The 16,689-nt window shown below is 44.9% G+C and overlaps 1 protein-coding gene across 2 annotated transcripts in view; it reads left to right on the top strand.

Moving 5' to 3' along the window:
* The window catches only part of LOC137562814 (cAMP-dependent protein kinase catalytic subunit alpha), a 120,271-nt gene that overhangs the window by 17,930 nt on the left and 85,652 nt on the right, over nt 1-16,689 (top strand). For both annotated transcript variants that reach the window (XM_068274529.1, XM_068274530.1), the window contains exon 2: nt 13,114-13,221. In XM_068274529.1, the coding sequence (XP_068130630.1) occupies nt 13,176-13,221 (46 nt within the window). In that variant the 5' untranslated portion in view covers nt 13,114-13,175. The remainder of the gene's footprint in view (nt 1-13,113; nt 13,222-16,689) is intronic.

The raw sequence follows: 16,689 nt of genomic DNA on the forward strand, positions 1-16,689 counted from the left end.
TTTTATAACCGGGACAAATGGGCAAATCTCATGGGTTTTAACCTCCTTAGCGGTATGGACGAGCTCAGCTCGTCCATTACCGCTGGAGGGTGCCGCTCAGGCCCTGCTGGGCCGATTTTGTTCAAATAAAAAGGTGCACACGCAGCCGGCACTTTGCCAGCCGCGTGTGCTACCTGATCCCCGCTGCAGCGCGGCGATCTGCCGCGTGCAGCGGCGAAAGAGGGTCCCCCAGCCGCCCGAGCGGAACAAACGGTTCCGGCCAGCGCTAAGGGCTGGATCGGAGTCGGCTGACGTCCATGACGTCACTCCGCTCGCTGCCATGGCGACGAGGAAAGCGAAACAAGGAAGGCCGCTCATTTTTATTAAAAAAAAAAACACTCCCGCAGCCGGCCCTGGCGATCTTAATAGAACTCCAAGGAGGTTAATTACAGTAGCACGCATTATTTAAAAACTATAAAGGCCGAAAACTGAAAAATAATAAAAAAAAAATTCCCACATTTTTTCTTTTTTTTCCATTAAAACACATTTAGAATAAAATAATTTTTGGCATAATGTCCCACCTAAAGAAAGCCTAATTGGTGGCGAAAAAAACAAGATATAGTTAATTTCTTTGTGAGAAGTAATGATAAAGTTATAGAGGACTGAATGGAAGGAGCGCTGAAAGGTGAAAATTGCTCTGGTGCTCAAGGGGTAAAACCCCTCAGCGGTGAAGTGGTTAATATAAGTACAAGATTGCATGGGGTGAAAACATCTAGAAATAACGGTACATGTTTATTTTAATGAATAAGGCCAGTTTCACACTGGAATGTAGTGTACCATACATAAACAGGATCGTAACGGAGGGGAAAAGTCGCATTACATGCGTGTAATGTATGCTTCGCTGCAATTGTCCGATGTGGCACTACGTGCCTCATGTTTTTCCAATAGATTCCAGCGCACCAGTAGGAACGTCCCATTACAATTTAACCCAATTGTGTTTACTACAGGATTATATTGTCTGCCGCAACACACCAGTGTGACATTATCCTTAATTTCACGCTCGCGGAAGTGTATTGCTAAAACTTACATGACTACCAGTCTGCCGCAGGAGCCGCACGGTAATGTAAGTATGCACTTGCGCTAGATTAGGGACTTCTGGCGCACCGCGTTGTGTGTAGTGTGATATGCCCTATAGATTTTCATTGCCCTAGTGTTAGGCTGGGGTAAATTGCCGTGTCAGTGTGAAAGTCCCCTAAAGTGAACCCGAGGTGAGTGTGATATGGAGGCTACCAGGTTATAAAGCAGCTAACCGCGCTCAATGTCTCCACCGTTCAAATCCACCTCTCCAATCCTTACACAGCTTTTCAATCCTTCTCCAATAGCTTTGAGGGGTTTTCTATTGTTAATCGCCAAGTACAAGCGTTTAAAGAGAATCTGACGCAAATTAAAAACAAACAAACAAACCAATCACCTAAAGAGAGGGAAGGCTCTGGGTCCTATAGAACCTTCCCAATCCTCCTACGGTGCCCGTGTTCCAGCTCCGGATCCCCCTCCAGCAGTTTACGACCAATGACTGCTCACTTCCGCATATCCAGGAGGTTTCGGCAATCTTCGGTGAGCTCAAGTGCTCCTGACGCCGACAGCCACTCCGTACTATGCATAAGCGAGTGCGCGAGAGTGGCGGAAGTGAGTAGTCTCCGACCCATCGGCCAGAGACTGCTAACGGGGGAGCCAGCGCTGGAACGCGAGCACCGTACGGGGAACGGGAAGGCTCTATAGGTCCCAGAGCCCTCTCTCTCCTTTAGGTGAGTATCTAGTTTTTGTTTTTCTATGTGCTTCAGATTCTCTTTAAAGAAAATCTGTAATGAAAAAAACTCCCGTAAGGGGTACTCACCTCGGGTGGGGGAAGCCTCGGATCCTATTGAGGCTTCCCCCATCCTCCTCAGTCCCACGGCGGCTGAGAAAATCCTACCGGAGTGGCGGCGATGTAAATATCTACCTTTTGGCTCCAGCGCAGGCGCAGTATCCGCTCTTCCCATGGAGATCGGCAATATTTACCTTTTCGGGCTCCAGCGGGGGCGCTGTTGCAGCTCTTCTGACGGAGATAGGCGAAAATAGCTGATTTCTGTCGGGTCCGCTCTACTGTGCAGGCACAGGAGACTTGCGCCTGCGCAGAAGAGCGGCCCGACGGAGATCAGCTATTTTCGCCTATCTCCGTCAGAAGAGCTACAACAGCGCCCCCGCTGGAGCCCGAAAAGGTAACTATTGCACAGGCTGTCGGATTTTGTCGCCTGTGCGTTCCGGGGGCTGCAGCGAGACCGCCGTGGGACACAGGAGGACAGGGGAAGCCTCGATAGGGTCCAGAGGCTTCCCCCTACTGAGAGGGAGTACCCCCCCGGGGGAACTTTCTTTCAATACAGGTTTTCTTTAAGAACAAGCAAGCTTCCAGTGTGCCAACAGCTTCTGTCCTGAGACTCCATCCGACGTGTGTCGTACGAGCGTGCTCATTAGTTGGGCACTCACATTAAATCGCTTGTACTAGAGGGTTGTAATGGAAGTGCACTACTTTGATAAGAAACCTCCAAAGCAAATGGAGGAGGATGGAAAAGCCGTGGAAGGATTGGAGAGGTGGATGTCAATAATGGAGACACAGAGGCCATCGTTGTATGTAGAGGAAGAGTGTTGGGTCTATGTGGTGGTGAACCCAGCTGGGACACATTTGTGGGCTGTCTGTGACAGATTGTGTTGCTAGCCTCTGAATGCCCTTGGTACCACACAGTGGCCTGAGGAATTGAGTCCTAGTCCTTTCCAGGTGACATTCCTCATACCTGGGTACAAGAGATTGTGAGCTCCTCTAAAGGAGAGGTAGGTATTGATAGCCTCTGTAAAGTGCATTGGAAATCGTCAAGGCTTTATAAATACATAATGCTGGTGTTTGAATTCTGAATAGCAAATTCTGAACACCCGAATACTTCCGATGACCGCTGTTCAGCACTGAGCAAGCGGACCGGGTCAGGAGGCCTTCACTGAAGTATGTCATGTGACTCCGATGCAACATGACACGCAAGTCAGTGAACCCCTGGCCCTGTCCTCTTGTTCGGTGATGAGCAGAGGTAATTTGGAGTATTCGGGTGTTCTGAATTAGCTATGCACCGATACACTCAATACATAAGATTTACCCCAAATGATGGTACAACGCTCTGTTTGTGTGTGACCTCTTGCAGTTACGTTCTACTGATCTCTGCGTTTGGATTAAAACGGACCTATTTGGCTGCAGTATTGTTTGAATCAGACCATAAACAAGCATGCAGATCATTTTGTGAGATCTGACCATAATGTCAGAAACAACTGGTATGCTATTCAGGGTCTATAGCTACAAGTATTAGAGGCAGAGGATGAGCAGGACAGCCAGGCAACTGGTATTAACAGGAAAAAAATATGGCGGCTTCCACATCCCTCTCTTCAGGTGTCTTTTAAAGAAAAACATTTGTTACACCTGATTCAAATCCTGCAATAAATCTGCATTGTCTACTTACTGCTTTCATGGAAGCAGACATAGGGTTAACATCCTATGTTTAAAAATTAGCTGCTCTGCTGAGGCAGAGGAGATTCCTGAGCTGACACAGCTAAAAGATCAAATTACAGTTGTGATTAGTCAGATGAGGGGGAATTATACAGGCTAAACTCTCTAAATACATACAGGATGCATTTCTCTGTTTTCCTTCTGTCCTGTGCAAGAGTTCAGGTCCACTTTAATCAGGTCTGATTTTTTTTTTTTTTTTTTTCCGTTATAAACATTTTTTTTTGTAGTTGGAGTAGCATAACAACATATTGTAGCATAACATCAAATCATATTAGAACAGTACAGTAGAGTATTATAATCTATAGTATCATAACGTGCAGTAAGATACAGAATAGCGTAGTACAGTATATTATAGTACATAGATCATTTATCAGTAGGTAGTAAATTAGTGTGTCATCAGTTGCAGATAAACAATAGCATCTCAAAAATGTATATTTTATATACAAAATGCGTTCTAGTGTAATTAAAGTCTATGTAGTGGGAGAATCAATGAGTGGTTTACTCTCTGCCATGGCATTTACAGGACCTAATAGGTAGCCAAAGCGAGGGTAGTCCTCAGAGAAAAGGTTGGGGAACATCTGGTGTAACCAGAGGGCCATCATGGGCCACCACCAGAGTTTAGAATTTGTCATTGTTGAGATGGCTTACTTGAGGGATCTTGTTCTATGTTGGAGAGATTCTTTATCATAACATAACTGCACTTTACTTCTTAGCTGAGGTATCCTAACTTAGCTAAACTACACTAAAAGAAACTAAAGAGCCTAACGCAGCTCTTAATATTCATATATTTGACTATAGTTGAATGGTTGGGTTTCAGTTGTGTTTTTGTAGCCTATTTCCTCAGTGAAAGTTGGTCAAAGACCTTTAGTTGTCGGTATTGTATAGTGTGAAATAGAGGGTCTAAAAATGTTGTGCCTTGGGAAAGGGGTGAGATTAACACCAAGCTAAGGGGAAGTTAAAGTTGGGGTGTTTGAGACCTAATCTGGATCTTATTTTCTGTTCCATATTGAGGTTATATAATCAGGTCTGATTTGAATAGTGCAGTCACACACACTATAGAGTTCTAGGTGCCCTTTCCATGCAAATCACCCAATACTTGTAATGTTTACACTCTATATGCTCATAGTCTACTGTGCAAGGTTCGCTGCTGGGATTGCAATGGCAGTAGAGACAGAAATATGCTAATGGGAGAAGTGGTCTCTGGCACATCAGAATTCTGCGCAGTGAGCAGCTGGGAGGACAATTTATGACTTTGGATCAAAAAATACCACCTGATGGGTTAGTAATCGGGGTGCTTTGTAGTTTGGCGCTGGGTTTTGTCTGTACTCTGATACTCCAGGTATGCGCTACTGTTTTGGGCATTGTTATTCTTCCTCCCCTGTCAACAGCCTAAACCTTATGGGATCCCTTTAATAAATATCTCCTTCCTAACTCTTCTGCCTGGTACACACCATGCAATTTCCAGTCAGATAGACGGGCCAATTCAATTATTTCTGATTTCCAATAATTTTTCTGATCGCTTTTGAATAGATGTGATTGTAAAATCAATAAAAAAAAACAGAAATCTGAATCTGCCTGTCAGAAATGATTCAACCCGTCTATCTGATGGGAAATTGCATGGTGTGTACCAGGCATTACTTGCTCTCCCGTCCGCCCGCAGCCGCGTCCCATCTCCTCAATTGACTTCCGCATCGGGAGATGCAGAAGTGACGCGGGCGTCAGCGGAAGTGATGTGATGCGGCTAAGTAGCATTCACATCACTATCCCTGTGGAAATGGGTCCTAAGCCAGCCTATCACAGAGAGGTACTCTGCTTCCACCTGTGCCACTGAGCCAGCCTATCACAGGGAGGAGATGTGAAAAGAAAGGCCACAGTGTATTACATTCCAGAGCTGTTACCATGCTGCACTGCTGCTTGAAGTAGTCAGCCATTGCTGCATTGGGTAGTCAGTGTCATTCTACTTTGGAATTTACAGCGGAGTACCACCTTAAGCTAGCTGATTGCTTACTTGAGGAGAGTTGACCATATGAACGGTTAGTGAACTTATTGAGAACTGGTTGCACAGACATTTGTAGCTATCCAAAGAAAGACAATGGATTGATTGGATTGGATTCTACAGTCTGGACTGGTTTAAGGCAGCACTGGTTGATTTAGATCAGTGATCTACAAACTTTGCTCTCAAGCTGTTAAGGAACTACAAGTCCCACAATGCATTGCAGGAGTCTGACAGCCAGTCATGATTCATAAAGGCAAATGCATTGTGGGACTTGTGGTTCCTTAACAGCTGGAGAGCCAGGTTTGCAGATCACGGATTTAGATAAGTGAACTTGGAATTCCTTGGTGAACCCAGAGTTTAGACATTTTGAAGGGCTGCCCAACCTTGTCCTCCAGTACCACCAACAGTGCATGTTTTGTAGAAAACCACTAACATTCACAGGTGAGGTAATTAGCGTCTCAGCAGAGCTGATTAACTACCTCTGGTGGGCCTTGAGGACAGGGATGGGAAGCCCTGCGCGGAAGCTCCCAACCCATTGCAAAGTCTACAGCGCGCAACCGTCGGATTTCCAAGCCGACTGCATGTAAGTCAATGGAAGAAGCAGAAACTTTAAATACATTGGCGAGGGTGCACATGCGCTGAATGATTCAAATATGATGGGGGAGCCGTGAATCCCAGTGACGTACTTCCTGTCCAGGAGGGGGTTTTGATGGACCGGGCAGTGGACTTGAGGCAGACAAGTTGAGGGCGGCAGTCATTTTCTGAGGGCCAGTTCACACTGACCCATTCCTTTTGGGTCTGTCTCAGAAAAAGTTGACCACACATTCTTCCAGACAACAGATAGCATTGTAATTATTTTGATGAATGGCAAATGGCACCTTTCCTCTCTGGAGTGGCAACAGACCCCATTGTGAACCTTGCCATCAGTACAGCAGCTCCCGGGAATACTGATATGGTACCACCTTGGCATAGTGAGAACCCAGCCTGTATTTTGTATATATTAAAGTGGACCTGAACTCTTGCACAGGACCGAAGGAAAACCTAGAGTAATGCACCCTGTGTGTATTTAGAGAGTTTAGCCTGTCTAATTCCCCCTCATCTGTGACTAATCACCAGTGTAATTTGATATCTTTGCTGTGCCAGCTCTGCCTTAATTTAACACAGTATGTTAACCCCATGTCTGCATCCTCGAAAGCAGGAAGTAGACACACTGCAGATTTATCGCAGGTTTTCTATCAGCTGGAACAAATAAATGTTTTTTTTAAGGTTATTATGCTGTTGCTTATCTTTTAGAGCAGAGAGGAGGTTTTGAGTTCAGGTCCACTTTAATAGAACAGAGTTGAAACGTTATTTTGAATGCATTATATATTTTTTTTCTAAATTGAATATTGGTTCTGTGCATTGGTAATATGTTAAGTTGATCTAGTGCCTCAAAACACACAGCTAATGCCTGTTTTGGATGGTATCCCAAGTTCTCTGACCCACATGTCCCCTGCCTGGTGTAGACCTGTTGTTAGTTTGACAAACCTAGTTGTTTTGTCCATTAATTACTTTTTAAAGCGTATCTTTAAATCCTGTAATTGGCAGTAAAATAGAGGTGAAAAATCATGTTAAAAATAATTTCAATGAAGTCCTGTTCAGCAGTTGGTAATACATTGAAAGTTTACACAAAGGAGATTACAGAGGCACACCCTAATTATATGTTTATGTTCGCACCCTGAGCTAAAAGCTTTAACGTGGTTCTGAACTCTTGCACATAACAGAAGAAACATGGAGAAATGCACCCTGTATGTATTTAGAGAGTTTAGCCTATCTAATTTCCCTGTCATCTGTGACTAAGCACAAGAAGGGGCTGGCTGCAGTAACACTGGGGTTGACCCCCGGGCTCTGTACTTCAATGAAGAGGATTTGGATTTGCGAGGTTTTACCAATAGTGGTAATTTCCCTGCGAACGTTTGATTTACGAGTATATCCCCCGTTCATTTGCCAAACCTATATAAGAGTACTATTTGAGGAAGATTCATTACATTGATTTGTTCTCCAAATTACACCGGAGGTAATGTTTTACGCATGGAAAATAAAAAGTAACAACTTCTGAGGTAAATTGCCAAGTTGTACATTTCTGTATTGTGAGGTATATACTGTAATGTACCTCAGAAGTGTTTCGTTCTCAAAGCATAATGTGGTTGGTATTCTAACTCCAGTCAGAGGCTGACCCAGGACAAAGAGAGAGGCAGGGAAAATTAGAAAACCATTCACAAAAGTATATACTGTTATTATTTTAGTATAGAACTCACTTTTTCAGGGAGTACCGACTTGTGAACGCTGCCAATACGAACCTCTAACCTGGCGCAATGTCAGGGGCTCCCTGTACTGTGCCCATGCAGAGGAGGGCTCAGGGGGACATAAAGGCGCATAGAGGACACGTGGGGGGCAGAAGAGAACACAGGGAGACACAAGAGGTACACGGGGGCATGAGGTACAAAGGGGGCATAATCCACAAGATGCACCTTCATCGTGGATGCACCAGGTTTAGTATATTTTTTTTTCCCCCCTAGTTTTTGTCCTCTAAACCCAGGTGCGCCTTATGGTCAGGAGTGTCTTATAGTGCAAAAATACGGTAGTTAACGAAAACCTATTTTCCTAACTTCACTTAATTGTGTGACAGAGGTCCACAGCAGTATTCTTGCTTGAAAAGAAGAAAAAAATTATCTGACACTTTTTATATACGTATTTCTTGAAAGGTTAAAATGATGTCCTTTACATGTAATTAGAATAACAAATGCTAATTGTATCGCAGCTGGCTTCCGTTTTCCATCTACTGAAATAAGGAATTGATCCGGCATAAATTTTTAAAATACAAAAGGAATTAACAAATTGGGCTTTAAAATTTCTGCACTGAGGTAAAAAAAACTGTTGTGGATTTACATAAAGCATCCGTCAGTTGGCTGTGGGTAAAGTGTTTCCATCACAGAAATAATGCATTATTATTATTATTATTGATTTATAAAGCGCTAACCTTTTCCGCGGCGCTGTAAAAAGTAAGACACGAACATGGGGTGCATAATAACACAGACAGTGGTTTACACCAATATACAAAATACAGAATTGGTGACAAAATACAAAAACGATGCAAAATACAGAATACCAGATACAGTATTGGTAATGACCGTGATTAAAAGTAACATGATGAATAAAATGTATAATAATTTCCAGGATACAAAAGGGGGAGAGAGCCCTGACCTTGCGAGTTTACAATCTAAAGGCATGTCTAGTATCACATTCCTTTGTGAGCTGAGGTCACAGAGAGAATTATGGGTATCTGTTGCCATGATTTCTAGCCAGTTTCTAGGAAAGTTTCTAGAAATTGACCCAGAAGTTTAATATTTGATAATATTTCATGGCATGCAGTTACACAGTGACTTGTACACTACCTGCACTGATCAGCAACAAGATTAAAGTGCATCTATACCCTTGCACTGGAGCGAAGGTAGACACAGAGAAAATTTGATTCCATCCAAAATGTGACGGGAGATTACATAGTGTGTACCTAACAGTAAGTCTGACTTATCAGCAAGTAATCAGAAAGTGTAATTTGAACTGTTGGCTGTCTGCAGGAGGTAAACCCTTTCTGTGCTCCCATGAAACCTGGAAGTAACAACTCTGCAGGATCTCTGTAGAAGCTCTATAAGATGCAGCAAAGAAATGTTTTTTTCTTTAAAGATTATTATGCTGTTGCTTATCTTTTAGAGCAGAGAAAAAGTTCTAAATTTAAGTCTGATATAAGGGCCAGTTTCCACTAGGCGTTTTTAACAAATCAAAATAGTTTGAAGAGGGATGTGTAGTCCGTGGATACAAGTACATCTCTGTGGTATGAGGATTATGCTATAGTCCAGACTTGGACTGAATTTGAGAGAAACTGTCACTTGCATGCCTGATGTTTAAAGGGACCCTGAGCAGGTTATAAGAACAGAATTTACACTTACCTGGTGCTTCCTTCAGCCCACCGTAGGCCGTGAGTTCCTCCTGGCTCCTTCCCTGGTCCCGCCTCAGGTTACACGACGACTTTGGCCTGAAGTAGTCAGGTCTGCTCCCCACTGCGGATGGTCGCGTCATCACGCCTGCCAGCGTGAGAGTCCTGCGTATGTGCTCTTACGCCAGCCAGTGTGATGACGCGCAGCCAGCCGGCGTAATGCCGCAATCCACAGAAGGGGGAAGCAGATCTGACAGCTTCAGGCCGAAGTCGTTGTGTAACCGGAACTGTGACCGGAATCGGGGGAGGAGCCAGGAGGAGGCTGGGGGATCTTGTGGCCTACGGTGAGCTGGAGGAAGTCCCAGGTAAGTGTAAATTCTGTGTTTTTGTCTTTTTTAACCTCTTCAGCGTCCCTTTAACTCTTTCAGACAGAAAAAGAGTAGAAGGAACACCGTGTAGTTATTTGTGTGCTTGGCACTGTGTATTCACGTCTCCGGCACCCTTAAACTTGTCCATATAGTGCACTGGAAGAGATCAATGATGTGCCAGTCTGAAAAAAATCTTAACCTCATACAGGGCATAAGGCGCCCATACATACCATCGATTGCACAGATGGAAAAATCTTGCTTGAGAGGAAGTGATCAGGTGTGCGGCATTGGATTTCGGGACAACCGGCAGTCCCCTGGCTGGTCTGACTCAATGTGATGTGCTTCCCCCACTATCCCCCTGGGATGTGTAGAGTGTTAGGAGCATAGCGAACGCTCACCTATCCACTGGCACGCCTTCTCCGGTGTCTTCTCTCCATCGCTGCCTTTCAGGGCGCCTGTGCCCCATGGCCCGACTACATGCCACTTACATGGGCCCCGTCACATGGTACAGGCGGCTGTTTGCGATGGAGAGAAGAGTCGAGAAGGCGTGCCAGCGGATAGGTGAGTGTTCTCTATGCTCCTAGCACTCTGCATGTCCCGGGAGGCACATTACATGGGGAAGACTTGTGGGGCCTGGTAGGCGGAGACACCTTCACAAATTGCATGCTGAAATCTACTGGAAATCTGTGTATAGTGTGGCAATGCACACTACATCACAGCCTATTGACATCAATAGGCTGCATCTGAATTGCATTTGGGAAAAACATGATGCATGCTGTAGTTTTCCGCAGCACATATACACTGATGTCCCAAGAGGAAATGGCCTCCTAAAAATCCAGGGCTGTGGAGTCGGTCAAAAAATCCTCCGACTCCTCAGTTTAGGATTCCTCCGACTCCTCGACTCCGACTCCTCTAGTTTGCATATTACAATTTTGTTGATTAAAAGTATGTAACATGAAATTCGTCTCTTAACTGCCAACGCTTAGGAATTTTACAAGACAACTGAAGTGAGAAGGATATGTAGACTGCCATATTTATTCCCTTTAGTCATAGACTAAAACTAGTCCTTGGTAAGAGTACTTGTAAAAGGTACAAACCGGAACAAAGAACATCTATCAGGCCCTAGGCAATGTAAGTGTGGGTACATGTAAGAATGATGTGCAGGTACTCTGCAGGGGAATGAGGAGATTGTAAACAGACAACACCTCTGTGTTCAATGTGCACAGCATTCTCAGTGGATTCCCTGCAGCTCTGTGGGGAGTGCATATGTAGAGTATAGTACTACTGTGTAACAAAGTAAACCTGAGACAGATGAAATTCAAGTTTTATACATACCTGGGGCTTCCTCCAGCCACCTTCAGGATAATCAGTCCCTCGTTGTCCTCCTCCTCCACCACCTTGATCTTCTGCTATGAGTCCAGGTACTTGAGCCAGTCGGGTGTAGTGCGCATGCACACACTCCGCCGCCAGGAGCATACTACACCTGTGCAGCACTATTGCACAGGTGCAGAATGTTCCTGGCTGTGGGAGCGGAATGCGGTCGGACAGTGCTGACTGGCTGAATTACCAGGACTCATAGCAGAAGATCTGGGTGGTGGAGGACAGCGAGGGACTGATTAGCCTGAAGGAGGCTGGAGGAAGCCCCAGGTATGTATAACACTTTACTTTTCATCCGTCTCAGTTACCCTTTAATTTGTAGTCACCAAACCAAATTTTAACAACATATCAAATTATTTGATTTCATGAGCAAAGAGAGTGCATACATTTGCATAAATCAGCATCAACGCAGAATTATTTCCATCTCATTGACCATCTCTATTAGTGACACGGCTACACATCAGGCTTTATACTTACAGCATAGATGTTAGTTAGTATATATAAGAGATTCCTGTGTACACATCATCTATATAGTCACAATCAGATATGTATATCTGACTTTAAAAATAGGGGGACTGCTTTATTAAAGCAGCACAAGTAACTAATTTTGATTGGTTTATTTCATTTTTGGGGACTAAGCACAGCTATTACTGTATATATACTGTATATATACATTATTTTTAATGAAGAAGAGAAGAACCGAGAGCCCGATATGGTGTAGTATGTCAAGGTAATTGGATAATTAGAAAGAGTATGAATTGTATACTCACAAACCAGGGTTACCTCCAGGCAACCACTGTATAGGCAGGTGAGGAGATTAGCCTGTCCTCACTCAGGAATAAGAAGTCGCTCTCTGTAGGCTTGAAAAACAAGAAGGGGTATCCCCCTCCACCAAAGGTGGATACAATCAGTATTATGGTAGAGAACAGAGGCGCCAAAAGGATAAAAACAATATTTAAAAGTTTTAAAATTATTGCTTAGGAGGCAGTGGTGGACTCACCTCCCACAAGCAGACACAACAACTGTGTATTCACAAAAGGGACATTTATTGGTATACTCCAAATAAGGTCGCAACGCGTTTCGCAGGTCAAACCCGCTTCATCAGGCAATTATAGGAAGGAGCACACAACAGCAGTATGTCCAGATAGCACCTGGCGCCCAGGTGCTATCTGGACATACTGCTGTTGTGTGCTCCTTCCTATAATTGCCTGATGAAGCGGGTTTGACCTGCGAAACGCGTTGCGACCTTATTTGGAGTATACCAATAAATGTCCCTTTTGTGAATACACAGTTGTTGTGTCTGCTTGTGGGAGGTGAGTCCACCACTGCCTCCTAAGCAATAATTTTAAAACTTTTAAATATTGTTTTTATCCTTTTGGCGCCTCTGTTCTCTACCATAATACATTATTTTTAATGACTATTATCTGTGAAATAGAACATTTTATCATATTTTCTATTTTAATTACAGTTACAAACTCATTAGGAGTCGGAGTCGGTGCATTTTTCCCCGACTCCAGGCACCCAAAATTGCCCGACTTCACGACTCCGACTCTCCGACTCCGACTCCACAGCCCTGTAAAAATCCACCACCTGCCCTTTCTGCCCATTGCTCCGGCTACAAGCATTGTAACTTTGCATGGCTGTATTTTCCATATTCCCCTATGGCAAATATATAAGGCTGACGCAGCTGTATTGCTATGGGAAATCAGAGTCCTGCTTTCAAGGGGAGGTTTAGCAGTTTGCAGATCAGAAGTCCTGGCGATTTAATTAAAAAAAAAAAAAAAGACCATTTAAATTAACAATCATAGTAATTTTATTTGTGTTTGTTTTTTGACAGGTCCTAAAGATATAGGTGGGGGGCGTCTGTCCTGATCCTAGAGGCCCCGCCCGCCCCCCACCATGGGCAACGCGGCTACGGCCAAGAAGGGCGGCGAAATAGAAAGCGGTGAGTCCTGTGTACAGTATAACTGACTACTGCTTCGCCCAGCTTTGTCTGCATTACTAATGTAACGAGGTGCACGTCTTCATATGTACTAGTGACATTGTACAATACATGATGTCATCTGTTCTTATCAACCAGCAATACCCTGGCATCTGGTCTTTGGTGGTCTAGTGCAGTGTTTACCAACATTACTGTATAAAGTGCCCCCCAGATGTGGGGTAAATACCTTTGACACATGGTAGATTTGTCAGGAGTATCCTATAATCATCTGACTGTCTTCCAAACGTTCCTCAATGCTTTTAATTTGCTACAAATACTTCAGGTACGTTTATATGTTATCCATTTTTTCCCCTACAAAACTTAGTATAATGGATTGACTATTACATGGTGAAGTACTCCTTGAAGTAAAGTACCCCCTAAGGGGGCATACCATGTATTGAGGACCTAGGATCTAGTGCAGACATGGGTAAAGTATAGTCCACGGACCATCCCTGGCCCGTTTAACTTTTTTAATCCGGCCCACCAATACAGAGCCGGATTCATAGTGCCTCCCTTTCTCTCCCTACCCACTCCAGCCCGCTCTATCAAGTGTTACGAGCAGACCATAAATGAGGTTACTCACCCAGTCATCTTCCAGCGCCGATCTCCCTTCAGCTGCTCGACTAGTGTCCCATCTCCATTACTACAGCGGAACCTCGTCATCTGACAGCAGATCACATGATAAGATGCGTTGCTGTGGCAATAGAGAGGATGTTGGGGAGGCTGAATGGAGATCAGTACTGGATGCTGAGTGCGGGTGAGTAAACCTCATTTATGCTCCCCTCGCAACTCTGCACAGAGAGGCACATCTGCTGCTGGTAAGGGGCTACCCAATACTAGGTGCACAGCTTGCTACCTAAACTAAGGAAGGGGCGGCCTAATACTGGAGGCACAGTTGGCTAACTAAACTGGGGAGTGGGCTCACTGATACCGAAGACACAACTTGCTACCTAAACTGGGGAGGGGGTCGTCCGTTACTGGGCACATAGCCATTTACCTATACTGGGAAGAGGAGTCCCTAATACTGGGGAGAAGAGTCCCTAATACTGGGTGCACACCTAGCTACCTATAGTGGGGCGGGGGGTCTTTTCAGCTAGCTGAACTGTACTGGAGGGGGGGGGGGGGGCATATTGACTACCAATACTAGTCTTGCCCCTCTGTCAAATTTCAGATTCTTTTGTGGCCCGCGAGCCAAAAAGTTTGCCCACCACTGATCTAGCACATTGCACCTTCGCAACCAGTCAGATTCTAGATGACACTCTCGCAGTGCAGGGTACATCATCTAGATTAATTTAATTTTTCAGAGGAGAAAAACTTACAATTTTTCTAGTAATGTCTGCACCTTGAAATATGTGCATTCAAAAGAATGAGTTCTGAGCTCTGATAATGATTTGTAGCAGATAGCATGCTGGTTATAAGACTGTAACTTCAAAAACATAACCGGGAATGTCTGGAGAACTATTGTAAAGGGTTTATGAAAGTGAAACCCACCCCCTTTGGGTCTCTCAATAATGGGTATGGTACACTACTGTTCATAAGATTGCTGTGTGTCATGGTTGCTTGTACACCTGAAGGGGGAGACCCGGAAACGTTGCTTCAGATTAGATAAACGCAATGTTTAAATCCCCTTTTTGAGTGCCTCCTTCATTTCCTATTGCTTGTGCTGTATTGTGGAGTGGTGACCCACAGAGGGATTGTGCACCAGCGGACCAGGTGTGTGAGGCCTGGGTGAATGACTACCTCAGGCATTCCTGACCCCCTGTCGCTTAAAAATCTGATGGGTCTGACAGCTTTTGTACTAGGCCATCTCCTTATGGGGGATTTTAAAGTTTAGTAAGGCTGGACAGCTTCTTTGTATAGATCCTTTCTATAAGAGCTTTTGTAATGAATAAAGGAAATCCTGAGAATACGAACAATCCCAGCTCCTGCAAAGGAGAAAATTAATGTATAGTGTATTTTTAGCCTAGAGAAAACTTACTTCTGTATAAGTATGTGTACAAGTGTATTTTTAAATTTTGCAACTTTTTCACAATAGTGGTCCTTTAAAGTAAAGTACCTAAGATGAGGGGAAAAATATACATACCTGCGGCTTCCTCCAGCCCCCTCCCGGCTTATCACTTCCCTTGCCGCTGTCCTCCGCCTTTTCGTTCGATCGCAACTAGCCCTGGAAAATTCTCCAGTCGACGCAGGCGCAGTTGGTCCTGGACCAGAGGACTCGCAGTCCTCCACTGCTTAGATCCTCTGCTAGATGTCCCAGTAGTTTCGCCAGTCAGCCTTGGCGCCATCTGGCCGCATGCGCTCACCCATCATGCTCCCGCGGCCGAGAGTGTTGCAGAACTCTCCTGGCGACGAGGTGCGCCAGGGCCACACATGCCCAGTACACACCGACTAGCGGAATTACTGGTCCACATTTTTGAGGATCCAGGCGGAGGAGGATGGCGAGGGACCGATCGGCCTGAACGGAGCTGGAGGAGGTCCCAGGTGTGTATAAAACTTTTTATTCCAATCTTCTCAGATTTACTTTAAAGGAATACTGTAGGGGGGTCGGGGGAAAATGAGTTGAACTTACCAGGGGCTTCTATCGGTCTCCCGCAGACATCCTGTGCCCGCGCAGCCACTCACCGATGCTCCGGCCCCGCCTCCGGTTCAGTTCTACAATTTCAGACTTTAAAGTCTGAAAACCACTGTGCCTGCATTGCTGTGTCCTTGTTCCCGCTGATGTCACCAGGAGTGTACTGCGCAGACGCAGACCATACTGGGCCTGCGATGTGTGCTCTTGGTGACATCAGCGGGATCGAGGACACGGCAACGCAGGCGCAGTGGTTTTCAGACTTTAAAGTCTGAAATTCCAGAAGTTAACCGGAGGTGAGGCCGGAGCATTGGGGAGTGGCTGCGCGGGCACAGGATGTCTGCGGGGGACCATTAGAAGCCCCGGGTAAGTTCAACTCATTTTTCCCCCGACCCCCCCTACAGTATCCCTTTAAATGAAATTTTAAAATGGCTAGAATGCAAGGAACCTGTCATTAAAATGTCAGCTAGAATTTCATGACTTCCATATGCTATACGGGAAGATGACTGTACTGTGCAGGAGTCGCTGGGAAACCCACACTAAGGGCTAGTTCAGTTTTTCAGCAATTTGATGGCTGAATGCATCACTATGAATACATTCACACTGCAGAGTTTGCGATCAAATGAAAAATGCTCTGTATGCAGCGTTTTGGAGCTGACTGCAATTTTCATTCTAACAGGCATCACAAGTGCAAATCACAGAAAAACAAGATTTTGCTATTGAACCGCAAATGCGATCCCGGTTCAGCTGCAAGTGTGAACTAGCCCTTAGGCAGGTAATCGGAGGAGATGGGTCTCGAATATCTGTCTCCAGCACTCCTAACAAGAGAGGAGGTTTCTCGGCTTATTCATTGCCTGTAATGA

The sequence above is a fragment of the Hyperolius riggenbachi genome, chromosome 3, assembly GCF_040937935.1.
Source record: "Hyperolius riggenbachi isolate aHypRig1 chromosome 3, aHypRig1.pri, whole genome shotgun sequence".
NCBI lineage: Eukaryota > Metazoa > Chordata > Amphibia > Anura > Hyperoliidae > Hyperolius > Hyperolius riggenbachi.